At 44.8% G+C, this 26,203-nt stretch overlaps 2 protein-coding genes across 2 annotated transcripts; both read right to left on the bottom strand.

The window, feature by feature from the left end:
• Positions 1 to 4,282: 4,282 nt before the first annotated feature.
• On the bottom strand, positions 4,283 to 10,074 carry LOC123440892 (sugar transport protein MST3-like). The gene is made up of 2 exons (XM_045117437.1): positions 9,575 to 10,074; positions 4,283 to 5,499 (listed from the first exon to the last, which is right to left on the bottom strand). Exons 1-2 carry the CDS (start codon positions 10,028 to 10,030, stop codon positions 4,411 to 4,413), a joined length of 1,545 nt encoding a protein of 514 aa, XP_044973372.1. The 5' UTR covers positions 10,031 to 10,074; the 3' UTR covers positions 4,283 to 4,410.
• Positions 10,075 to 15,819: 5,745 nt separating this feature from the next.
• Positions 15,820 to 18,102, bottom strand: LOC123440891 (sugar transport protein MST3-like). Its single transcript, XM_045117436.1, has 2 exons — positions 17,647 to 18,102; positions 15,820 to 16,890 (listed from the first exon to the last, which is right to left on the bottom strand). The coding sequence occupies exons 1-2, from the start codon at positions 18,100 to 18,102 to the stop codon at positions 15,820 to 15,822; spliced, it is 1,527 nt and encodes a 508-aa protein (XP_044973371.1).
• Between the last annotated feature and the right edge of the window lie 8,101 nt (positions 18,103 to 26,203).

Below are 26,203 nucleotides of genomic sequence, written 5' to 3'. Positions count from 1 at the left end.
TATGTGGATTTAAATTTAGCGTTACCGGACGAATGCATTAGCTATTGCATTCACCAACTGTCCATTGTCTAATATAACCTGCCTTATAAAGAAGTACCGTAAATTATCAGGAATTCGTAATATTACTAGCACCCAAATAACAACAAGAAGAAGAAGAAAGCGCGAAGGCGCAATGTCACTCACAGTGAGCTGAAAATGAAACACACTGTTGTGAATAGGAGGCATGTGGAAATAGATCGTCCGATATTGTGTACGCAGATGCAGAAACACTTGCAGTTCTAGCTGTTGCCCGGCTACTTTGGGCAGCTTCACCACTAGAGAGAACCTTGGTTGCTCCGTGTCACTGACAAGCAAGTTCTACGTTGTTGGCTGATTATCACTTACTGTCGCAATATGCTTCCTCGCTCACAGCTGAGAACGCTTTGATTTGGCGTTGGAGCCTTTTGCTCGGCAATGTATGTCAACAAGTGATAGCTGAGGCCCAGTTGGCCCACTCTTTAGACCTTTAGGCCCTCATGCTCACTCCCTGCAGCGTACCGCCTCGCCCATTAGCACCTTTAACCTTGGCCTTTTTGAGCTTTTGCAAAAGTCAGAGTTGAGCATTATATCTACTAGTATGAATACACGTGCAATGCACGATTTAAAATTACTGAGTGATATTGGCACAAAGCTTCGGCTAGTATATAGATTAGGGTTTTAACCTTTGTAAGGGGGCGTCACTTCATCTTTGTGTTTATTTTTCGGGCTTTGGTCGCCCTGAAGTTCGTTTCTAGAGATGGATTAGATAGAGCTCGCCGACGTACAATTGTACCGACTCCTTGGGACAGCGAGGTTACAATTTTTCATCGTGCGTTGGTCGTGCATAAAGACATCCCGGTTATCACCAACAAGGTTAAGTTAGATGTAATACGAAAACGATGATAAACAATGTGTCAACGGCTCATTCTGGCTCATGTAATTTTTTTTCCGTCTGTTGTATTTCCGATGGACCTGCATGATGATAGATCTGAGTTATTTAAAATAAATACATACGAATTGATGACAAAGAACGGAACCAAAAATAAATATAAAAAGATGTATCCACGTACCCCCCACCCATTTTGTTTTTAAAATACTATTTTCATGTCTCCTTGCTGTTTTCTTGTCAGGCTATATCAAAAGGCTCGTACCTACCAGGTCACGAGCACACGATTCATGCGGCCCTTTTTTCAGGAAAGGAGAGCGGGATCATTCTAGAGTACCGTGGAGTAAACTGACGCCACCTGAACATATCAGCCGCTAGATTTAGGAAATCAACGGTTCCGATGAACACTTTGAGTTCAATTCAAAACTGGTATACTATATAGGAGTGTAGATACGAAACAATAGCAATCTGTGATTATTAATGATCACAATAAAAAATACTTAATTAAAAATCCAAATGATCCCCACCACTGCCAAGAAAGGGCTTATAGGTTAACCCGAATGAGTGGCGGGCATAGTGGGTAACCCACCACAACTACTTTCGAAAACAAGCAGCTGTGGGTACGCGACACCGCCCGCCACAGCTAGAAGCCAAGGAATGGAACCCACCACTGGTACAATCTCCCGGATGGAACCTGTTTGCATAACTCAGCCGTGACGGGCAACAACCGTGGCCCCCCACAAGTAGATGACCTAGCAGTGGCGAACAGTGACAATTATCCACCACTATATATTTTTACCGGACGTCCAAATTTAGCAGAACATAGCTGTGATGGGGCCTCCGAAGCGCCCACCATAGGTTAGTTAAATAACTATGTCGGGTCATAGTTTTTGCTCGCCACAAAATATTTTTCCCACACGGGGTGCTATCAACGTCACTTATGGGCAAGTGTTTCGCACCGCCCGTCACTGATAAGATCGTGTGTAATGTATGCCTCCTGCTTGGCGAGTGGCCTCATCCCCTCGCTCCATTTTTTTTTGCCTCTCCAACGACGTTATCTTCCTCTTCGTCTGACTTCTCTCACCATTGGTCATCCACCACATCTCTCTCTTCTTGATTTCATGCGTTTAATCAGAGATAGACGAGGAGACACATTGTGGGTGATAATTCTTTTCTAAATTCAACATCATGTATGCACGTATGAGCATGCATGCATACTTGATTGCTGGTGTGTGGCATGCTGGACGTGTTGGGCGATTCAACTTTCCGTTGATCGCATGCTTTTGTTGATTTTTTTTTTGGGGAATACAAATGAGTGCCAAATGTCATCGAAATGTTGAAAAAGGTTTGCGTATTGGAAAAGAAGCTCGAGTTTGCCCTTCTCGTTCTAGCACCACACCACCACTCAACGACCCCCAATCGAGTTCGAGAACCCAGAGCCAATGCCAGGAGTGCCTCTATCCTCAAATCCCATCGAAGCTCCGCCGCACGGGCCTCTCCACCGCCACCCGCTTCTAGTCCTCCCTATCACGACCTCTTGCTCTTTCTGAGATCCCCCTCTCTCTCTCCTGGCCACACTGTGGTGCTCAATTTCTTGATGACCACCGCCGCCCACCATCTCTAGAGAAGAAGCATGCCTCGTAATCTAGCCACCTATCGTCGTGATCCGGGTACATGCGTTTCACCCAACCTATGTAGAGACACCATCGTGCCTGCTACCCAGGCGAACGTCTGCCAATGAGCCCACTGTTTCCCACTCTCTCACTCCAACATCATGGGTGGGCCCAGTGTCATAGACTGCACGCCTGCCGAATTGGTACGTACGTGGACACGGTTTCCAGTTTATGTTTTCGATGTGCCCTCTGTCCGATTTTCTTTAAAATTCATTTAAATCCAGTTTGACCAGCAACTTTGACAATACATTGCTCTCAATCTATAAGTCCAAATGAGATGAAAGTTTTTGCACTTGTTTTCTTCTGAGCTCCTTTGTATCTTGGCAAAGTTTTATAATTTTATATTTATTCTAGAATTTCTGGGAAAATTAAATTCTTTATGTGCTATTTATTTTTTGGTCATTTAGACATATTTGCAGAGGAACATAACTTTAGTGGTGAAAATCAGGAGTACTATGACACCGAGTTGATCAAGGAAAGCCGCCACACTTTGCATGATGGAATTACAGGCTATTGTTTAGTAATGAATTTTAAATTAATTTGAATTATCTCAAAAATGATTATATCATGGCTATTTTTTGTAGAAATAATTGAATCGGCTACTTCTATGTTAATGTGCAAATTTCACATGACCAGTAGATCACATATTTGAAGTAGTCATGAATCAAGGTGAAATACTTGTTATTTTACTTATGGAAATAGTAGAGATACATGGTTAAAATATTTGTTGAAAATGTAAGTTGGATATAACTATGACTGAGATCATATGCTAGTAAGTAATACAGAGGAATTGCTTTAACTAAAATAAACTTGATGACATAATTCCTTCATCTGTTGATCGAGTCATAGTGTTACCGAAACGAGCTTAACAATGCAACCACATTTGTCTTTGTGAGAAGGACCTGACTTGGTCTATTGTTATGCCTTTTTTATCCTTGTCACGAAAGGGAGAAGGTTATGCGTGTAATTTCTTAAGCCTGGGTTGTTTAAACATCTTGATAATATCATATACACAATCATGGTACTTTTGCAGCTTTTGGCGGCTGCTGGCGAGGCCTAAGGACTGGCAGCAGATGGATCGCCTAATCATCCAGATCGAGGCGAGGTGTGCTGCTCTAAGAGGGGCTTCATGGCAGGATAACACATACTAGGGGGAGTCACCGGCGTGAAGTCATGTCTAGGCATGGAGTCTTGCATTTTTGTATTTGCTTTGCTTTGCTTTGTTTTATCTGTTGCTGCGTCGCTATGCTGGTGTTGTATCGGCCGGTGTATCATACTTGTTTTCATTTCCTTGGATCTACCATTTGTTGACCTCGTAAGGGTCTCATGTTAAGATCCGGCATGCGGTAGCGCTCTAAGAAAACACGACCATGTTTATGTGCTCAAAAGAAAATCAAGGAGATCTAGTAGAGGACAACTCAGCGCTCGAGGAGATTCGATTGATCCGAGAAATCATCATATGCTAGCTTTGGATACGAACTTCCAGCAACGGAAACACCGGTCAGAAGTCAGAATACGGTGGCCATGAGCACATAACTTATGATGCAGTCTCCACCTCGTGTAGTGTCCACCTCATATTGTGATCACATCAACTGCGGCACCTGATTTTCCCTCCGGTGAGGCGTATAGTGTGTACGTATACAACAACAATACTAACAAAGTATTTAGTGCCAAACAAGTTGACTGGACAAGATATCCAAACCACTAAGATCTCGAAACCAACTCATGGTTCCGGTTCGCAGATAACTCCCTTTCAATGGCGTACGTTTAGATGAAATTAATCAACGAAGCAAAGCAAATGTGTCCACGAACGACTCATTACAAATTTATCATCTAGGTCGATGCTATCACACTTACACCGGCATGGATGTCGTCGGCGTCTCCGATGAACCTGCTCCAAAACCAATGTCCCTTCCAGACTAGCACCATCTCCTCCATGGGCACATTCTTGGTCTCCGGAAGGAAGAACGCGACGAAGGTGGTCATAACCACCACCCACCCAGCGAAGAAGTAGAAGAGCCCAAACTTCATGTGACAGAGCATGGTGAGGAAGGCCTGCGCAATGACGAAGGTGAAGAACATGTTCACCGACACGGTGATGCTCTGCCCCGCCGACCGGATCTCCAGCGGGAAGATCTCGCTCGGCACCAGCCATCCCAGCGCCCCCCACGACCACACGAAGCCAGCCACGTACACGCAGATGAAGAGCACCACCGCAGCCGCATAACCCCTGGGCATCTCTCCCACCCCACTCGTCCCAAACCTCACCGCAATAAGAGTTCCCACGGCGATCTGGGACACCAGCATCTGCGCACCACCCTGCAGGAACAGCTTCCGCCGCCCCAGCCTGTCGACGGTGAACATCGAAACCACCGACCCGAGCACGAGGACGCCGCCGGTCATCACCGACGAGAGGAGCGACGCGTCTCCCCTGAAACCCAGGGTCTCGAACAGCACAGGCGCATAGAAGTTGATGACATTGATGCCGGAGACCTGCTGGAAGAAGGGGATGAGCACAGCCATGGTGAGCTGCGCGCGGTACTTGCGCATCAGGATGTTGCGCCACGGATGTTGTACTTGCTTTGATATTTCCCTCGCAGCCACTAGGTCCGCGTACTCCTCGCCGATGTCGTCGGTGCCTCGGATACGACGAAGCATTCGACGCGACGCCTCCGGGTGGCCTCGCTCCATCAGTGAGTTGGGGGTGTCTGGGAGGAAGAGTGCGCCCACCGTGATGATCACCGCAGGCACAGCCGCGAGAGCCAGGCTGACTCGCCAACCGTGGCCGCCTTTGATTTTGTTAGTGCCGTAGTTGATGAGCTCTGCTGCCAGGATGCCGATGGTGATCATGAGCTGGAAACCAATGTTGAGCATGCCGCGGAGATGCGCAGGTGCCATCTCCGATAGGTACACCGGCACAGACTGCATGGATACGTACGAAAATAATCATTCAGTTGAAACATGTGGCGTGCTTGATTTTTTGGTTATATAATTTTCAATACGAGATAGATTTTTTAATGAAAATAAATCATTCAATATGTTCAATGTGTTGACTACTTCCACCGTCTCAGTTTACAGGGCATGCATATAGTTTTAGATCATTGATTTGACTAACTAAATATGTACTAGCAAAAGAGCCCATGCATTGCAACGGAAGAGAAAATAACACACGTTCTGAACGTAATATATTTTCACATGGCATCACATTTGTGTTGTCGACGATGGCCTTAGTGCTCAAACAACGAAAACGCGTTTGAATGTACAGTCACTCGGAATAAGATGAGAAATATGTTGTTTCTCCCCACGAGGTTTTCCAAAGGTGTTCATGTGTCGTTAACGATATTTTCTTTTCTCTCAATTTGGTTTTAATTTAATGGATGTTTATTGCAATTCGTATCATCGTCGGAAATAGCGAAAAAAAGGACCGTACACTACAGATTAAGTTTGCATCAAAAATAATATTTAAGAAGTATTCAACAGCTAAAAATAACATCCTATTTAGATTATACACATTTTTTAATCAAATTTCATATATTAAAATCGAAGTTACGGTTTAAAAGATATGGATAATTTTGTTTTAGATAAAATGTGGATTGATTAACTAAAAAGTGAGGGTTTTTTTTTGTTAAAACAAAAAAAAAGGTTTCGGCTAACTTAAATCCGGGCTGCGGGTTGATTACCTGAAACATCAGGGTCTTTCTGAAAAATACAAAAAAATAATTCTTTTTCTGACTTAAATCCTCACTGCGGGTTGATTACCGGAAACATCAGGGGGTTTTCTGAAAAATGCAAAAAAAAAAATGATTCGTTTTCTAACATAAATTCGGACTGCGGGTTGATTTAAGGAAACGTTAGGTTTTTTTATAAAAGTGACACGACGGACGATAGAAGCGAACGATGCTTTATTATTACGGAGAGATTATATGTCATAATTGTTTCCATATACTGACACTTTTTTCAAGAGATATGTAGTTACACCCAACAACATAATCTACAGTTAGTCAATATATTAAGGAGACACAGTTAAATTAGAAAAAGGAAAAAAGAGACATGACCCAAAAATATTATGCCGAAAAACCAACAACGCAACAACACTGGCCATCTTTCTAAAAAAAGAAGACAATGCTACACATCATATTTAAAAATGGTAAACGATTCAATACAATTCGGGTTGGTTGCGAGCGAGGCACTGGATCCCCCGCGCGCCCTACAACCGACTCATGCGCCACCCGTTCCATGTGGCCAACAACCCATCGTATGCCTATTTCTACCTTGTCTCTTTACGGCTGACTGGATCGTTCTCCTTCGCACTCGCTGTCCCCTCTCTCCCAAGCAGCCATGGACTATCTACCACCTACAATCACCTGCAAGTGCTCGCCTCAAAGTCCGCCAAGGCAAATCTTCCATGAGGGCATGTATATCGGTTCAGATCGGCTGTTGTCTGCAACGATCCTCCACGTCATCTATAGACAACGTTACAAACATCTCATACAACAGATGGTCCTTTCTACTATCTGTAACATCCTAAAATTAAGGAAATATGCTAATTAATCTACCAAGTTAAATCTCATCCACCTCCGACCGACCCCACATCCCCACAATTTTTACTGTCTGTAGAAGGGGCAATTGTAGTTTCTGCAGACGTATTTGATAGTACAACGCTAAAATTGACGTCTGTAGCGAGCGGTTTTTAAGGACTGCAGATCGTCGTTAATCCTACCGACGGACTGTTTCTCTCTCCTTAGTTTCTCTCCTCCACGTCCTAAAAAATCTGAGTTGGTAGCTCTTATAGACAGCTGAGTCAGTACCGTTGTACATGCCCTGATGCGGTGGCAATAACATCCACCGCAGGAGATAAGGGAGGGAGGCCAGCTACAACTGACGGTTGCTAGAGATGCATCAAGTGGTGACTATCAATTCTGAGCTGCGACCCAAGGTCCCGCGATGCTGCGACCAACAACCATGGTGACTACAACGAGAACCGCCTGAGATGGAGACCGTGCGTTTCGATGCTGCAACCAAAGATTTCTTTATGGAACCGGCAATGTTAGAACCAACGGCTATGTTTGCTGCAACCAGCCAGTCCTGCATCACTTAGTGCTGAAACTAGAAAGTTGTGTTCCTGGAACCGGCAACCCTGCAGTGGAAACGGCCGGGCTCTGGTGCTGCAACCATAGTTTTTTTACTTCTGGAAGCGGAGTCGGGCGAAGCAGGAACCAGCAGTCAGGTTTGCTGCAACCGAAGAGATTTGCTGCTGCAACGGCCCTGCGAAAAAGCTGTAACCACCTACGATTGGAGCTGGCACCGGACAATGTTGACACCGTTTTTCTGGGGCATGCAATTTTCTTTCTTTCTTTTTTGCTGGAAGCGGCAACATATTTTCCTGGGAATAGGCGATATTTTTGTAGGCGAGTTGTGGCGTTCACGCTTAGGGCATGTATAATGGTTGATAAGATAGTCTTATCTTAAATCTTGCATGTAATTTAAAGTTGACAAAAAAAGTCTACAATGGGTCTCTCTTAGCCTTATCTTCCATAATTAGTTATTCCTAAAAACATGGTGAGACATATTATGCTAAGAGATCATCTCTTGTCTTCTCTTAAATAAGAGAAGGCAAAACCTTTTTTTCAAGTTCTCTTCTAAAATAGCACTATTGTACATGACCTTACTATTGCTGGAATCGGTGATATATTTTGGTGGAACCGGCACATTTTTTTGCTTTGGCAATAGAATAATGGAGTATTTTGTTTTTTGCTGAGATTTTTTAGCAAGAAACATGGTGGTGCCAAACCGACAACAACCACGGTGATCTGCGGGCTAGAACCGCCAGGAGTAGCAATTTTGTACTTTTTCATTTGTAAATGGAAGCTGATTGTTTATATTTTTCAAATATAACTCCTCCCCATTGGTACATAACCGAACTAAATAAAATGAAGAAATGAATGTGCCAATATATGTCTCCTTCTGTTTTCATTTCTGCCAACATACCAATTGATACAACAGTATTTTTTTGTATCTAAATAGCTAGCGCCCACTCTTAGCTCTATCTCCGCATACATATTTCCACATAATCCTAATTGTCGACCTCATCAAGTCTTGCATGTACTCTTTTTTACGCGAATACACAAAGTTTGTGTAATTTTAAGTCATAGAAGGAACTGGAATGGATACAAATTAAGGTACAAGACGTGACACGGCAACAAAGTTGCATGAACACGATGCCCGGAGCACAAGGACAAGAGACCCACAAGCCCGGAACAAGAGAGGCATACCGACCAAGCAAGATGTCCAACATCGCCGAAGCCATCATCGGGGATGCTACGAGCGAGCAAGACGTGCCACCTCACCAAGTCTTAATGTGTTTTAAGGGGTATCAAGTCATGGATGTGACTCACAAGTTAATATTTTAGATTAGTTTTTTGCATGGTTGGATCTACTTGGACACTTGGAGCAAAGAAAAATAAGTTTTAACGACTTTTTCTTTTAACAAATAATTTTTTGAGAGTACATACTTTGGAGTGTTATTCCATTAAAATATAATCGGGTAACTTTTTTCATGTTAACTTTAATAATTGATTTCAAACAGCTATATATTTTCCATTTGTCAATCTTGGGGGGGGGGGGGGGGGGGGGCAAATAATCAAGTTTTTTCTTCAGCGGCAACTGTAAACCGGTATCATGTAACTAAAACACGACCTAGTGATGTAAACAACATAGCAGTCAAACCTCCCATTAAAAAAAAACCAGTCAAACTTCTTGGAAATTTGTTGGTTGGACTTGAGCGACATATATTTGCATACGGCGGCATTTTGATGTGACCTTGAGGGCGACATATATTTGCATAAGGGATTGCGATGTTAACTTTGAGGGTGACATATATACAACCGAAATAGCTAAATGAGTCAGCCTGTTTTGAATCTTCCGGATGCACACACATCTCATGTCATGGGCTCATGGCATCATGCAGAAGAATCAACGTAGTGAACAGTGATCTTACCTGATTGGCGAACCCGATGCCGACGCCAAGCAGCATGCGTCCAACGATGAGCATGGCGACGTTCTGGGCGGCGCCGTTCAGGGCGGCTCCCACCAGGAAGGTGAAGCCGCCGGCTAACATGGACCACTTGCGGCCGAGGACGCGGGTGACCGTGGAGGCGAAGAAGGAGGCGACGAGGGCGGCGAGGTAGAGTGAGGATGTGAAGGCCTGGAGCAGCTGGTTGTCATACTGGCAATACTGGTTGCTCTTGCTCGCCGCCTGCTTCTGCCGGTACACCTCCGGGAAGAACTTCAAGAGGAAGGGGTCCATGGACGTCACGCCGCCTGAGATGCCGATGTCGTACCCAAAGATGAGGCCGCCGGTGGAGGCGACGACGCAGGTGAAGACGACGTACAGGGTGAGCTTGCCAGGGTATTGCTTTCCGCCGGCCGTGTCCACGAAGGCACCGCCAGCCATAGCCGTCTGATCAGAGTTACTGACTGCAATCTTCCCCCCTTCCCAAAGTAGAATATATAGTGCCGGGCTTCCTTCGGGCCACCGAGGAGCGGAGCTCAGCTCAGTCTGCTTCTTCCACAGACGATGTCAGAAAAAATGGATGTTTGTCTTCTTTTATACTCCTACTATACAGGATACTACGTGTATGGTTGCGCATAATTAGAGCTACGGAAACAGAAGGGATACAGATGTTTCTCTTTCCAATTGTTGGCAAGCAAATTGTCAGGAGTATGTACTTAGTGCTGCCACCTAGATACACCACTGATTTGATTTCACCACGTGAAGCAAACAAATAACGGAACGGAGGAATAAGCTAAACGAAGCCTTCCTTTCCGGCGCCGGCGCTTTATTTATATATTGCCGCAACCCAAGTCAAGAAAAAGTCAAGATTGGCGCTCCTTCTCGGCCGGCATCCTGCTCTCCAGAGGGTGTGGTCAGGACCTACGGTTCGGTGATGGGTACTTTAATTAAGCTAGCGACCAGTGTTTGGGTGATTCTGTCCTCACTTCACGGTGTCCTGGTGAGACGGGGTGGGGGCCTCAAGACCGCATTGATGCAGGGTGGTGGTTGGTTTGGTGGCAGACTCCGAAATGCCCAAGGTGCGGGTTGGGATCGGGGGAAACCCCTGTCGGCATGGCCGACACCAGGGCGGTGGTGCATGTGGGTGCCACCCGACCTTTCGGAGGGCGTCAAGGCTACCATTCCTCTCGCCTCGTCGTGTATCGGGGAAAACCCTTGGCAGCAGCGTCGTCATTGTCACGATCCTTCTTAGAGGTGTTGATTGGTGCCGGCGCTTCGGAGTCTTGGAGCCTAGTGGAGGATCCTCGGTGGGCGCAACGGTCGCGAGGCTTCTTCGTTTTTGTTGATCCGCCGTTGTCGATATTTATTTCTTTTGCTCTTTCTCTGTCGTTTCTTTTGGGTGTAACTGTGCTGCTTCTGCCCCAGCACCTATCCCTGAATGGTTTGGTTGGTTGCTTTGTAATACAAAGCGGGGAAACCCTTTTTCAAAGAACAAAGTGACCAGTGCGGTAGGTGATTTTTATTTTTCAGGGAAAGATGGGAGTTTATTTTCCATGATAAGAGGGTTTCAGTTGACAGGCACATGTTCCTAGATACACCGAGGACCTTTAGACTGGTCATAATGGGGAGTATCATATAATAGTATCATGCATATGATACTATTGTATGATACTATCTCTATAATGCATAGTATCATAAGTTAGTATCATAGATGTCATTATTTATTGACATGCATAACACATAGCAGCATAGCATTTAACATGTTATGTTATCCATCTATGTTACTCTAACCCTTTTCTTTAATTGTCTGTCACATAAACATGTTTGTTAGTCCAAGTACATGATACTAGATTAAGTTACTCCCACTATGGCCAGCCTTATGCATCCATACAACCGTAGTAGACTCTATAGGAATGTATTAGTTAGCCGATTTGCAATCTTATTTTGTTGGGCAGGGCGTTTCATCACCAGGGTGCATCTGTACCCGGGCTCACGAAAAAAATAAAAAGAAATTCTTGAAAAATTAAAAAAATTCCTAATTTTATTTTTGTGGTAGACAATTTGATGCGTGAGGTCCGTTTTAAATTTTAGCTTATTTGAACATCTGAGCAACTCTCAGCAAAAAAGACAAAATTTGGTCTGTGAAAAAGGTTGACTGTTTACAAATTTTTTGACCAAATTTATCTTTTTTGCTGAGAGTTGCTCAGATGTCCAAATGAGATGAAATTTGAAGCGGACCTCATGCATCAAATTATCTACCACACAAAAAAAATAGATTTTTGTGAATTTTTGTAGTATTTTTTTTCTGACCGGGAGCAGCTAAGCCCGTGCTCAGAAGAGGATTACCGTTTTGTTCTTTCCTATGTTTTTTGGGAAACAAACTCCCTCTCTTCCATGAGTGCTTTGGTTTTCACTGCGGGATGTCTATACACGGAACGTGTCAACATATTCCCAGCAAGAATAAACAGTGCCTTAGAGGAATCCGACTAGATCAGGATGGGTTTGATCGTGTGATGTAAGGCTTGATACAAATTGATAGGCAAAGGTGGCATGATCTTTTCTTTGACGTGCAAGGAAGTTTCAATAAGAGAGGAAAAACAAATACACAATGACCCGCTTTATAAGTGAAACTAGGCTGGAAGACCACAATACTAACAAAGAAAAGAAAAGAAAACAAGGTCAGAGAGATTGAGAGCAAGGTCTTTAGAAATGTGTTCAAGAAGGCAAATGACGGCTGAGGACATCACCATCATTGGCATCGACCCCGGTCCACAACAATGCTTTCGCACAGGAGTGCGCTCCATCGCCCCAGCAAAACTTGCGAGTGGTTCGGCAAATCTAATAGCCTCCGATGTCCATTCCACTCCAACCAGTCATGGCCCTTGTAAGGAAGTACTCTTCGACAATGCCTCCACGGAGGACACCCACGGGCGCCAACATCCCTGGCAACGACCCCTGTCAAAGAACAAAGATTTTGCCCAAAGCCTTATGCCTTGCCACCTCTGACCTTGGGTAGGGGTAAGGCTGCTGCGAACCTTATGAAACCAAGTTGCGGCTTCGTTCGCATTTAGCAGTGGCGATCCTGACCATGGTGGATTGCATACCTCGACACTGGCACCACCACCAGCACCACCGCAACGAGGACTCCAACAAGCCACGTCGCCACCTATACATGCCAACAGCAACATGCAGCCGCTGTGTCACCGAGGCCAACCATGCCGTACGGCACATGCTCCTGCCACTACACAAAGCACAACCAAGCTCCCGTGATCGAACCACAAACGAGCGATAGCCGATAGATGCTTTTCTAGCAAAGCTTACTCCAGGCGCAGGACATTCGTGACCCAAATCAAGCACCCACCACGGCAATGTGCGCACCGCGCGCACCACACTGTCACACCCAACTGCACGCCTCCATGCTGCAAGAGAGGGAGCAAAACTGCATGACAAAAGACCTTGAAGGCCAACGTCGGAGCAAACAAATCGGGTTTCCTCGGTCTGGGCCAAAGAGCCATTGCATGTGCAGCCACAATAATTGTCGTGCACGGACGCCTCCCTGGTGATCTTCCAGGCAACCTACACGACGCCCAGAGAAGGACCACACAAGCGTTCACCAGCAGATGCCTCCCCGTGTTGCCCATCGTGAACTAGCCTCTATCGAGTGGAGGAACAAGGCCCGATGCCGTCGGGTCCCTTCCGGCTTTTCTCGGAGGTGAGCTACGTACCGGCGGCGGCGAGGTTGAGTGCGAGGAGGAGGGGAGAAAGGCTAGACATGTGCCGCCGCTACCCGTGTCGCCATGGGAAGGAAGTGACGCGGGGGGCAGTTTTCTAATCAATTCCGTTGTAATATGTCTTGTGGTACGTTCTTTTGTTTAGAAGATCACTATCGATTCACGATACAATTACAGCATGCAACCAAGTCGCTACTTAAAAATCACTAAACTAATTTCCTAGAGTTCAATTGCGATACCAGAAACAAGATTATCATAAGCATGAAGATCTATTCCTAAAACCCACCGAAGAAAGAGAAACAATATGATAAAAGCAATCTTAATATTGTGGATATAGACAAAATATTGATAAAAGTGGGGTTTCGATAGCAGTCTTGGCTAAGTCGTTCGACACAATCGAAGCACCTCACAATGAATAATTTTAACTAAAAAACCCAGAAAAACACTAGGGGACTGATCTACTTATATATGACGAAGACATGGCTACCAACAGGCCGGGCGCACTTCTAGGGCAGTGAAAATCAATCATAGGTCGTACAAGACCCATCTACATCACCTTTTGACTTGTACTTTGAATTTGATTCTGCATGATGATCAGATTCTACATCACCTTGTATTTTTTCCCTTGCTAGCATAAATACATTATTTCAAAAAAAATTAGATGCTTTTCATCACTGGCCATCAACCTCGGCGTATCAACCATGTAGAACTCCTAGAGAAAGGTCGCATGCCACGTGCATAACAGTGCCATGACTGGTTGTAGGCTGTCCGCAAACTTGCACATCTCCTCATCCCTGCCCTCGTGCTCCTCGGCTGCGTCCTCCATGATGTCGGTGAGATCTTCGATGTTGGTGATCAGATGGGTGGTGGGTGTGTCACAAAAATTGATTAATTGTTGGGCATGACCACGACTCGATGCCATGCCTTGAAGAATCAACCCGCTGTAGGAAAGATGTCACACTAGCATTTGGTCGAAGCTTGATTCGCTATTGTTTGTGGCCCAACAAGATTATCTTTATTTTTACATAATAATAAAGAGGCTATCGATTCGGTCGGAAAACCCAGCGAAGTGATTTTATAAAAAAACCCTTACTGTTTATGACATTAAACTCGTAGTATATATTAAATATTTTTTAAAATACTCATATCTTTTAAACCGTAACTTCAAATTTAACATATTATATATGGAATTTGATTAGAAAAATATGTAGAATTTAAATATGATATTATTTTATCTATTAAACGTTTCATAAAAATACTATCTAGGATGCAATCTTAATAAATAAGTCATTATTCGTCTTTCTTTCATACCGGTACTCATCCGGGTTGGGGAAGAACACGTCAACAAAATCAAGATTAGAGATGAAACTGAAGGTCACTTGACTGATTCTTTGTACGTATTAAATCTACGTGCAAGCCGTGTTAAAATAGAAGACCTGTGAAATTTTGAACTGCATTTTTGTAGGATAAGACCATCTTTATTTGTGTCGTAACTACAAATTCTTAAATTATAGACCATTTTTTATAAATTAAGAGTGTGTGATATTTCTTTCTCCCGTTGCAACGCATGGGCTCTTTTGCTAGTGAGATAAAAAGCTTTTATGGCGCATGATGACTTGTGTCATCATGCACAATATGACCATATAAGACCGAACGAGGTCAGCCATAGGACTTTTGGTATGAGAATGAGGGAAAGAAAATTTATATAGTCTTGTGAACCCAAGCAGGGTTGACCATTCTCTTCAGAGATTGTTTTCCAAGTGCATCGATAGATAGAAGACTCCACAGGGCACGAACAACTTTATATGATGACCTTGTGAAGCACGTGTGGGACCTACATAGGCGTTGAATCTCCTCATGTTTACTTTGAATGCATTTCGACCATTAATTATGTGTGAATTTAAATTTCCATAATTCTGGATTTCAAATAAGGATGAATCATACTCCCTCCTTCCTATTATGTAGGGTGTCTATGCTTTCGGTAAGGAAATTAGCACATGGCTTCCCGCAAATAATTGGCCATTGTTAGAAACTGTTTCTTCCATGATATCATTTACAAACATGGTTGGCTAATCCACCATTAGCTATGGTTAGTTTACTCTGACCATACAAGAGAGAATCTCAGGAACTCGGTGCGAACACGCCATAGACATTCAGAACTTTTGAGAAAGATTAGGTGCCTAAGATTTTGGGAAGAAGGGAGTGTGTGTTGAAGACAATTCTTTTTATTTTGATGGTCAAATAGTTTTGTCTATATATGTATGCATTAGTGTAAAGACAAATAGGAAAAAACAGATTATATGATCGAATTTAAAGGGAAACTGTTTCAGCCGCACAACATTCATATCCAATAACTTCATTGACAGACCCTAAATGTACTTATTATAAGAAATAAGAAGTGGTTTTTGAGGGAACTATTGAAGATGCTTTAATATGATATTGAACGTGGATGATGTCATGTATGACGAGGTTTTCATGATATGTCATATTCATCTCCGTTCAAGGCTTTTGAACATGGATATCGTCGTCTCGAACAAACCTGCTCCAGAACCAGTGCCCCTTCCAGACGAGCACCATCTCCTCGATGGGGACGTTCTTTGTCTCCGGCAGGAAGAGTGCGACAAAAGCGGTCATGACCACCCCCCATCCTGCGAAGAAGTAGAAGAGCCCAAATTTCATGTGGCAGAGCATCGTGAGGAAGGCTTGCGCGATGACGAAGGTGAAGAGCATGTTCACCGACACATTGATGCTCTGCGCCGCCGACCGGATCTCAAGTGGGAAGATCTCGCTTGGGACCAGCCACCCTAGCGCCCCCCACGACCACACGAAGCCGGCCACATACAAGCAGATGAAGAGCACCACCGCCGCCGCGTAGCCTTTGGGCATCTCTCCAACGCCGCTCATCCCAAACCTTGCCGCGATTAGCGTCCCCACCACGACCTGAGACACTAGCATCTGCGCGCCACCCTGCAGGAACAACTTCCGCCGCCCCAGCCTGTCGACGATGAGCATCGTCACCAGCGAGCCAAGCACGAGGACGCCGCCCGTCATCACTGACGACACGAGTGACGTGTCCCCTTTAAAACCGAGCGTCTCAAAAAGCACGGGTGCGTAGAAGTTGATGACGTTAATGCCAGAGAGCTGTTGGAAGAAGGGGATGAGCACGGCCATGGTGAGCTGCGCACGGTACTTGCGCAACACAATGTTGCGCCAAGGATGTTGCACTAGCTTTGACACCTCCCTTGCGGCCACCAGGTCAGCGTACTCATCGCCAATGTCGTCGGTGCCACGAATACGGCGTAGCATTCGACGGGATGCCTCTGGGTGGCCTCGCTCCATCAGTGAGTTGGGGGTGTCTGGGAGGAAGAGTGAGCCGAGCGTGATGACCGTCGCTGGCACAGCCGCGAGCCCCAGGCTGAAGCGCCAACCATGGCCTCCTTTGATCTTGTTGGTACCGTAGTTGATGAGCTCTGCTGTCAGGATGCCGGTGGTGATCATGAGGTTGAAACCGGTGCCGAGCATGCCCCGTAGACGTGCTGGTGCCATCTCCGACATGTACAACGGCACAGACTGCATGCATGCGTATCAAATTGTCATTCAATTGTACTTGTACACACTTCGTTCATCATATGTACTCACTATATGCCCCAAATTATGTGGCGTGCACATAATATTGGATGGTTTTGGCTACATTCACCATGAATATATAGTTTCATACTTTCTTGCACAATTATCGATTTATTTCCGCACATAGTAACGCAGTGGGGTAGACATGGACGACATACTAGAAGACATCACCTAGCACCACTTCAGTTCATGTTTTTCTTTTACACTATTTTTAGTACTTGATGTTGATTCATTTTCAATATATATATATATATATCTTCCCCTTAGGTCCATGCATATCCTAAACAAATGAAATAAAGAAATGAATTGTGCCGCATATATGTCTCATTCTCTTCCCATATCTGCGTACCTACCTGTTGATGCAATTGTAAATGTAACTAATCAATAGCTACTCACTGGGTATCAAAATATTAAACGCTTTTGAACACCATCATACTGTTAAAAAAACTTCTTATATTAAGTTACAGAGGTAGTAAGATACAAACGAGTGACGCAGAATAACAAAGCAGTCAAGATCTTTGAAATTTCTGGCTTCAACTTTGGCGACATATACTTGCATACAAAATCGTGATGTGACCTTGAGGGCAACATATAATTTCATACGGAACTGATGTGACTTTGATGGTGACATATATAGATATACTTGCACACGCACACATCACATCTTATGCACAAGAGTCAATGGAGTGAACCTCGTACCTGATTGGCGAACCCGATGCCGACGCCGAGCAATGTGCGTCCAACGATGAGCATGGCAATGTTCTGTGCTGCGCCGTTCAGGGCCGCTCCCACGAGAAAGGCGAAGCCGCCGGCAAACATGGACCACCTGCGGCCTAGGACGCGGGTGACGGTGGAGGCGAAGAAGGAGGCGACGAGGGCGGCGAGGTAGAGCGAGGAAGTGAAGGCCTGTAGGAGCTGGTTGTCGTACCGGCAGTACTGGTTGCTCGTGCTCGCCTCCTGCTTCTTCCAGTACACCTCTGGGAAGAACTTCAAGAGGAACGGGTCCATGGACGTGACACCTCCTGAGATGCCGATGTCATATCCGAAGATTAGGCCGCCGGTGGAGGCGACGACGCAGGTGAACACGACGTACAGGGTGAGCTTGCCTGGATATGGCTTTCCACCGGCCGTGTTCATCATGACGCCACCGGCCATGGTTGATGGAAGCTAGGGATGGTTTGGACGAATACGTGCTAGCTCACTATTAAGGTTGGAGTATATGACGCCAGCATGCCACCGAGGAGATGGAGCGCAGCTCAATCTGCTTATATCAAGGACGAAGCCTGCAAAATTGTGCTCTCGAGAATGGGATGGGTTATGTACTCCCACCTGGCTTTGGCCGAGTTCGGTTTTGGGGATTAATTCCCAACAGTGAAGTAAGGGCATTTCTAACCGATTCCTATTAATTATTTAGAGGAGTAAAAGTTTGGCTTTACTCATCTAACCGGCATCTAGCCGATTTTCAATTGGGGCTACTCGAGGTTAAATTATCCTCAGCCGCGTCCGGCCTCATAATATTTACTCCACCGCTCGACAGTTGTGTAAAAAATCCAATTTCCTTCGTTGTCTCTCCGCACTAATCCCGCGCTGCATCTATGTCGACACCACCCCTCCCACTCCCCGCCGGCCACCACCCCCCACCGCAGACGCTCTGTAAGCTCTTGCCTCATAGCCAACGCACAACCGATAGATTTGCAGCTTCTACATCAACTGCCGGATTTGGCGCATCCGGCCGTCGTTGACCGCGCCTTGCCATGGATTGGTCGGGTATCAAACTGTATAGCTCCGATGATGACGGCTTCACGTCGCATGCATGTATTGATTCCTCCTGTGGCCTGTCTGATCTCTCTTGTCGGCGGTTCTCCGGCAAAAACATGCGCGGCCGCCGATCGGTCTCGACACTGGCCCAACGACTCGTCGGCTCACTGTTGCCGGTCATAAAGAGCGACGGTTGCCTGAATAGAGGTTAGAGACGAGACTCGATGCAAAGCAGCATCTACTTGTTCGGAACCAAAGAAGAAAAAAGTGTGCAAGCTCGAGAAGCTGCATATCAGCAATGAAGACATAGCGAAAATATTAATCCAACTAGTGGCAACAGTTATGGAAGTTGGATATCTTTTACAATATCTAATTATAGTTTTTTTTTCTTTCATCTTGTTCTCATAGCGAAGAATTGAAGAATTATGTGTTCCAATGTATTAAAATGTCATTGAATGAAATAAAGTAGCAATAAAATGTGTTTCATTGGCCAAAATTAAATGCAAATGATTTTTTTACTTCGTAATATATTAGGGATCGGTTAGTGAAGTAAAAAAAAACTTGACTAAAATTTTATATATGAGGGATCGGTTAGAAATGTACTAAGCCCTGTAGGGATTCAGTGGATCCCCTCTCAAATTACTCTACCATTACAATATTTCCTGTACTACATCGAAACTACTCCAGCTGCAACTGCTAGAGAAACTTTTTGGTCCCCTCTTGACTGGCTGCCGTCTTGGCGCTGAGAGGTGGGGGCCCTTGGATCTTCAAGAGTTCTATGTTCTTTGCCAATATCTAGTGGTGATCGTAGGTATGTGAGAGTAAATTGCTCTTGTTTTTTTGGCGGTTCCGCGAAACTAGAGAGTTTTGTGTGCTCGCAGATTCAATAATTTTGTCTGATGAGTTTATATTTTGCTCTGACGAATTATATAGTTAACATATCTGCAGCATGCATTTTTGTGCATAACATATCTCTAAGAAACTATTTGCATCATCATTTGTTGAAATTCGTCGATGTTCCCTCCTGCTGATCATATTGCTCTGACGTTGGTGGTGCTGGCATGTGGACGAGCTTCCTCTCCTGCTGATCTACAGATCGAGAAGTGATTTGGATCTCAGGTTTGTTGGAGGCAGAAGCAATTTGTGGGATAATTTTCTTCCTTCTGGGTTTTTGGACTGCTCTAGTTCTTCGTTCTCGGGCTGGGCGACGAAGCGGTCTTGGTGTCCTAGCCTTGCGAGCCTCGCTCTCCCCTCCCACTCCATCAGGTTGCCAGTGTCTTCCGCATCGTTGGTGCGGAGGCAGGGTCTTGTGCTTGCGGGGGTCCTCCAAGGATTTCCGAGATGTCGTGTCGCCAGTGTGGTGAACTTATAGCCGACCTTCCTCTCTCGCCGCCGTGCTGGTCCTCTAGGGCCGAGGTTGAAGACTTACCATTTGTGTCGACCCGTCTAAAGATTACAAGGTCACACCGGCTCTATGTGGGAGAGGTGGTAGCAGCACGCCGTCAGCCAAGGACATGTTTGTGTTTTCTTATCTTGTTGGGATGCTTTGTACCACTGTTCGGTTGCAATACAAATCAGAGGTTATTTTTGTAAAAAAGATCTTTCTCTCTCTAAAAAATGACTTCATGAACGAGGAATAGGGAGGCGCTGCCTAACTACTTGTAGGAAGGACGAGCCGTCGGGATATGTCAGGTGGCTACCACAAGTCTGCCATATGGCGGGGCATCGCCATTTGTTTCTCTGCTGCAGCAGCCTCATCTGGTCATCCCTGAATATATTACGAAGTAAGCCATAAGCCCCAAATCAAAATAGACGGATGAAAAATTAGATAGGGTTATCTCTATTTTGCTACAAAAAGTCTGGTTCTTTTTACGTTTTAACGTTGTATCGAATGCAATCCCTACTAGTACAACGGTGTTACTCGATTATGCATGTACTTACTTTTAAAGAAATTAATAGGATTAACACATTACACGTAATTTAGTTTTTAGCAATACTAATTCTTTGTTTTGTGCTCTTCTGCTATACTACAAACATATTTCATTACATGACAGGCATAGTCGATTTTCTTTTGTGAGAATAGACTCGATGGATTTTAAAAAATTGTTCCATGAAATATTAGAACGATGATGGTTTTAAGTAGAACACATGGTTAGTTTACTGTTGAAGTACAATTCGAAAAAAAAGTTTACTATTTAGTACTACGTTTACTCTTTGGCATTACCATATGATATATTTCTAAACATTTTATGAGATAACACATATTCGAAGCTATATAGTTAAGTGAAAATATCTCTAGTCCTATTGGTCATACAATTGTTTTCCAAACTTTTGAGCCTGTGTCACATTTCGCAAGGCGCCTCAAATTCATGGAGACCGCACTGGATTTCAGAAAACATTGTAGTACGGCATGGTGATGCATGAATCGGTTAATAAACCACAGTGGCCATGGCCAACTAAGCAACTGGCGAGCGTTGGGTGATTGCATGCAGGAGATCGATGCACATGCAAAGCTGCGGGGTCTGCCTAGGAAATCCCTCTTCTCTCTTTTTATTACATCTAGAGACTACGGGATTGATGAACCAGAACGTTCAGATATTCTTTTATAGTAATATGTTGGTTTCATTCCATATTTGCTGGATGGACTCTAATGCGTGCACCAACCTTGTCCTTTGGTGCATTATATTGCACGAAGGCATTAGCTATTGCATTCACTAGCTGTCCATTGTCTAAGAACTCGCCTTATAAAGGAACACTGTATGTTATCAGGAATTCAGAATACTACTAGCACCAAAAATAACAACATGAAGAAGAAGAGAAAAGCGCGAGCGCGCAATGACAATTACAGTGAGCTGAAAATGGCACACAATGTTGTGAATAGGAGGCATGTGGAAATACATTTCCCGACATCATGAACATAAACGTAGAGACACTTGCATATCTAGCCGCTGTTTGGCTACTCTGGACAGATGCACCAGTACACATAACCTTGGCTGCTCCCTGTAGCTGACGAGCCAGCACTGCCATGCACATTGACTATCACTTATTTTCGGGATGTACTTCACCGCTGAGAGCGGAGGATGGTACGGCTTTGCGTTAGAGCCTTTCGCCCAGGGGTGGATGTTCACTCATTGTAACTGAGGCCCAGTTGGCCCAGTGTTTGGACCTTTGAACATTGGCGCCCAATCCCTAAGGCATACCTATATGCCTTGAAGTTCTAAAAAAAGAAAAGAAAATACACCTTTTTGATGGTTCCTCAAGATGTCAATGGATGGTTCGGCTGCGCCGGGCACGGGACCTACGGTTGAGCTAGAGAAGATGGCGGATCTAGGGCTTCGCAAGGAGGACTTGGATGATGTCGTGTAGGATGAGTTAGAAGCACCATCTAAGGCTGCCAAATGGATTGTCGTGGTCTCGGTATAGTTAGTTCTGGATCTCTACACCGTTCAGTTCTTTTGACAGGGAGATTGGGAGCGCGTGATGTAGGACGGCCCCTGGAATTTCAGAGGAATCACGATTATCCTCATGCCCAATGATGGAATCACACAGCCGTCAACAGTTGTTACACAATCCCGGGTCCGCTAACACCAGCGTTTCCGACCCACATGCGTCAACAGGCCCAACCGGAGAGCAACACCGACTTATGACAGGCCTTGGGCCCTCTTCCCCCAAAAGACTAGCCTGTTAGGAGGGGACACCCTCACCCTTATAAGTCGTGTTATGTCTCCTCCCACAACCGATGTGGGACTAAACCCAACAATCTCCCCCTCACCGAGATTTATTTCGGGCATCTGGGCTCCGATACCACTTGTTACGCAATCCCGGGTCCGCTAACACCAGCGTTTCCGACCCACATGCGTCAACAGGTCCAACCGGAGAGCAACACCGACTTATGACAGGCCTTGGGCCCTCTTCTCCCAAAAGACTTGCCTGCTAGGAAGGGACACCCTCACTCTTATAAGTCGTGTTATGTCTCCTCCCACAACCGATGTGGGACTAAACCCGTCAACAATGGCGTTGGACAAGCTCAATATGTGGGCTCACATACATTATGTGCCAGACAAGTATGCTCATCTTGTTTGGCCTTGGAAGGAAATGTGGGCGATCTTCTATTTGCGGAGCCCCGGTCGCAAGACTTCGAATGAAATTTCTATCATATTTGGGCAAAGATCAATGTTTTCAAGGCACTCAAAAACGCGGTTTCGATGATCCAGGATTCAAAGTGGCAGATCTACTTGGCTTAAGTATGAGCGATTGCCCTATTGGTGCGATGTGTCTGGTCTTCATCTCTTCAACGAGCAAAGCAGTAGTAGCTTTGCCATTATTCTCTAGGACGCACGAACAGAACCAGTTGCTCGTTGTTCCTGCATGAACTATTCCTTTGAGCCCCCTCCGAAGCAAGACCCCAAGAGGTCCAGAACCGTTAGCTGACAAGAGACATGCTCAGAAGAATAGTACTGGTGATGGTAGAATCCTTTGGCAAAATTGGCGGACTCCCACGAGGAGCACAGTCAAGCCTAATGAGTTTACTCTCTTGGAACTATCGTGTGATTGGCAAACCTGTGACAGAACTACAGGCTTAAGTACCATGCCCCCTCTATGTTTTGTATTTTGGAGACTCAAATAGAGAGATCGAGAATAGAGAATCTATCAAGCTCATTATGGTATAATTCAATAGAAGTCAAGATTATTGGTTACTCAAAGTATCACCTTGATGTTCAAATTGACGAATTTGGCAACACTAGGACTAGGTTAATGTTTGTCTATGGAGAAGCGCAGGAGCAAGAACGGTACAAAGCATGGGACATGCCAAGGGGCATTGCGATCACTAGGAATCTTCCTTTGGATGTCATTGGAGATTTCAATGAAGTTTTGCAAGCTCACGAACACGATGGTGTGGGTAACACAGTCGGGAGGGAATGGATGCATTCAGAGATGCCCTAGACACAAGCGGTTTACATGATATATTGGTTATCGATCAGTTTCTGCGCATTTGAAAAAAAGATTACCGGTTGCTCTTTTACCGCCGCCAGGTTGAACAAATGTGTAGCGAGCCCTGGGTGGAGCATCGCCTTCCCAAATGCAAGCCGAGTGCTTAATCCAGTAGCTACGTCCAACCATGCAGCGCTCTTCCTCAGCTACTGTGACGTGCATGGATGCAGGCCCCAGTGATTTTTAAATACGAGACTATGTGGGAACGGGATCATGGGCTCGATGATTTGATAGGGAATGAGTGGATGGCAACATCTATACCAAAATATCTATATTTCTATCTATACTTATACCAATTTGGCACTCCCTAAAAATTCCCACATTAATCAGTAATTAAGAACCATTTATCTTGTGGGACCATGTTTTTATGGTGTAGATCATTTAAAGTTACCGATTCATTAGAAAAGAACACTGAAATTATAAGGCTCATATAGGTCTCTACATGTGTACATGTCATCAAGAAAAAACTGAGTAAACCCCTTGCAAAAGTCCTTCCGTATGTAAACCAGGTCCACCTAGAGAACAAGTCCCTCCATACGTAAACTTCTCTTGATGAGCAAGCAATAGGGGACATTCCACAACTCAATGATGGAGAGAATGAGGTGCTTTCGCTCCGTTTACCGAAAAAGAGGTGTATGAAGCAATTATGCAAATGAAACAAAACAAGGCTCCTGGACCAGATGGGTTCCCAACGGAGTTTTACAAGAGGTGATGGCATATCATCCAGGGTGATGTCATGTCCATGTTCCATGATCTTTTTGCCGGAAGCTACAATTATTTCATCTAAACTTTGGAACAATTACATTGTTGCCAAAAAAGAAGGGGCCTCTCGCATTGAGCAGTCCATACCGATATGTCTGCTCAATGTTAGTTTCAAAATATTTACTAAAGTTGCAACGAATAGGTTGAAGCAGATAGCCCATTCTGTAGTGCAACCCAATCAAACGACTTTCATGCCGGGTAGACACATCATAAAAGGGGTTGTTTTCCTACACGAGACGCTTCACAAAATTCACTCCAAGAAACTAGATGGGGTTGTCTTCAAGGTGGATTTCAAAATAGCATATGATAAAGTAAAATGGTCTTTCCTACAACAAGCTTTGTGAATGAAGGGATTCAATGAAGCCTGGAGAAGCCAGGTGGATACCTTTATTCAAACAGAAGGAAACTGTTAGAGCATATATCTCCATATGTGGTTTTGGTAATTGATGACAATTCCTATGGACTAATGGTTGCCATAAGTTATATTTATAGGATTTGTCCATAGGCACTTCTTGAAGTCCATCTGTTGGGTTCAAGGAGTTTATATGATGACCAAAGTGGTATTCAAGGTATTATCCAAAGAATGGTCATAGAGACACATGGTTGATCAAGATCTTAGACAAAGAGTAAATCAAGATGATCAACACACAAAGCGTACAAGATGTACCGAGAGGGATCAAGTGATCCCATGGTATGGTAAGCATTGTCCATTACCTGTTTGTGTACTAACCCATGGTCTTCGTGAGAATTCTATGTGGGGGTTAGGTGTGTTTCCATGGGCTTGCGTCAAAGAGAAGATATCATACAACCCATGAAGTATGACGTCAAGTTGTGATCGTCATCAAGATTGCGATGTGCAAGTTCAAGTGGATCAGCACGAAGATATCATACTTGAAGCTTGTTGTCCATGGTGGTGGCAATGGACTTGTGAAGATATGCTGAAGAGTGGCTCACCCATAGTGAGTATGGGGGAGCAATCAACTAGTCTTCATCAAGCCAACGCAATCAAGAAAGGTGGTCCATCTTGAGGAAGCCAAGATCATCATCATCTAGCTCAAGAGGAAGAGGTGCAAGGTATAGGTTTGCCCTTGATAGGTTCTCTGGTTAGGATAGATTGTTGTACTATCAAGGGGGGCTCTCAAGTGAGTAGCTTGATCGTATCGTTCGTTGAGAGCTCAAACCATTTGCATCCTTGCATCATACTTCTTGGTTCTTGTTTGGTGTTTCTCTTTACGAGTTTTAGAGCTTATGGTCATCTTCGTGACAAGCTCGAGTTCATCGAAAACGGAGTCCATATGCATCTACTATGATGTTTTCGATGTTGGAGTTTTTGCCGGTTCTTCATTCATAGAGATCTCACATCTCTATATCATTGGCATTTTCATATCTGCATGGTCTTAAGATTTTCATATCTGCATGCTCTTGTCGTCCTGAATCCAACAAGCTTGGGTTTGCTCGATTCGGAGCTCGTATGCGAAAGTTATGGTTGTTTCAGTGGCGAGCGGTAGTACCGCTGGACCTAGCGGTAGTACCGCTAGAGTTGGCGGTAGTACCGCTGGCCCTAGCGGTAGTACCGCTGGCTGGCGGTAGTACCGCCCCTGGTCAGCGGTAGTACCGCTCCAGGAGCTTAGTACCGCCTGCCTAGTGGTTGTTCGTGGACGGACCTTTTTGCGAAGACTTTCTTGGCGGTAGTAGTGCCTTTGCACTACGAGGAGCCAGCGGTAGTACCGCTGGAGTGCCAGCG

The sequence above is a fragment of the Hordeum vulgare genome, chromosome 3H (genome assembly GCF_904849725.1).
Source record: "Hordeum vulgare subsp. vulgare chromosome 3H, MorexV3_pseudomolecules_assembly, whole genome shotgun sequence".
NCBI classification, from domain to species: domain Eukaryota; kingdom Viridiplantae; phylum Streptophyta; class Magnoliopsida; order Poales; family Poaceae; genus Hordeum; species Hordeum vulgare.
Note: the sequence above shows the minus strand (reverse complement) of the source record. Positions and strands in the feature narration are given on the sequence as shown.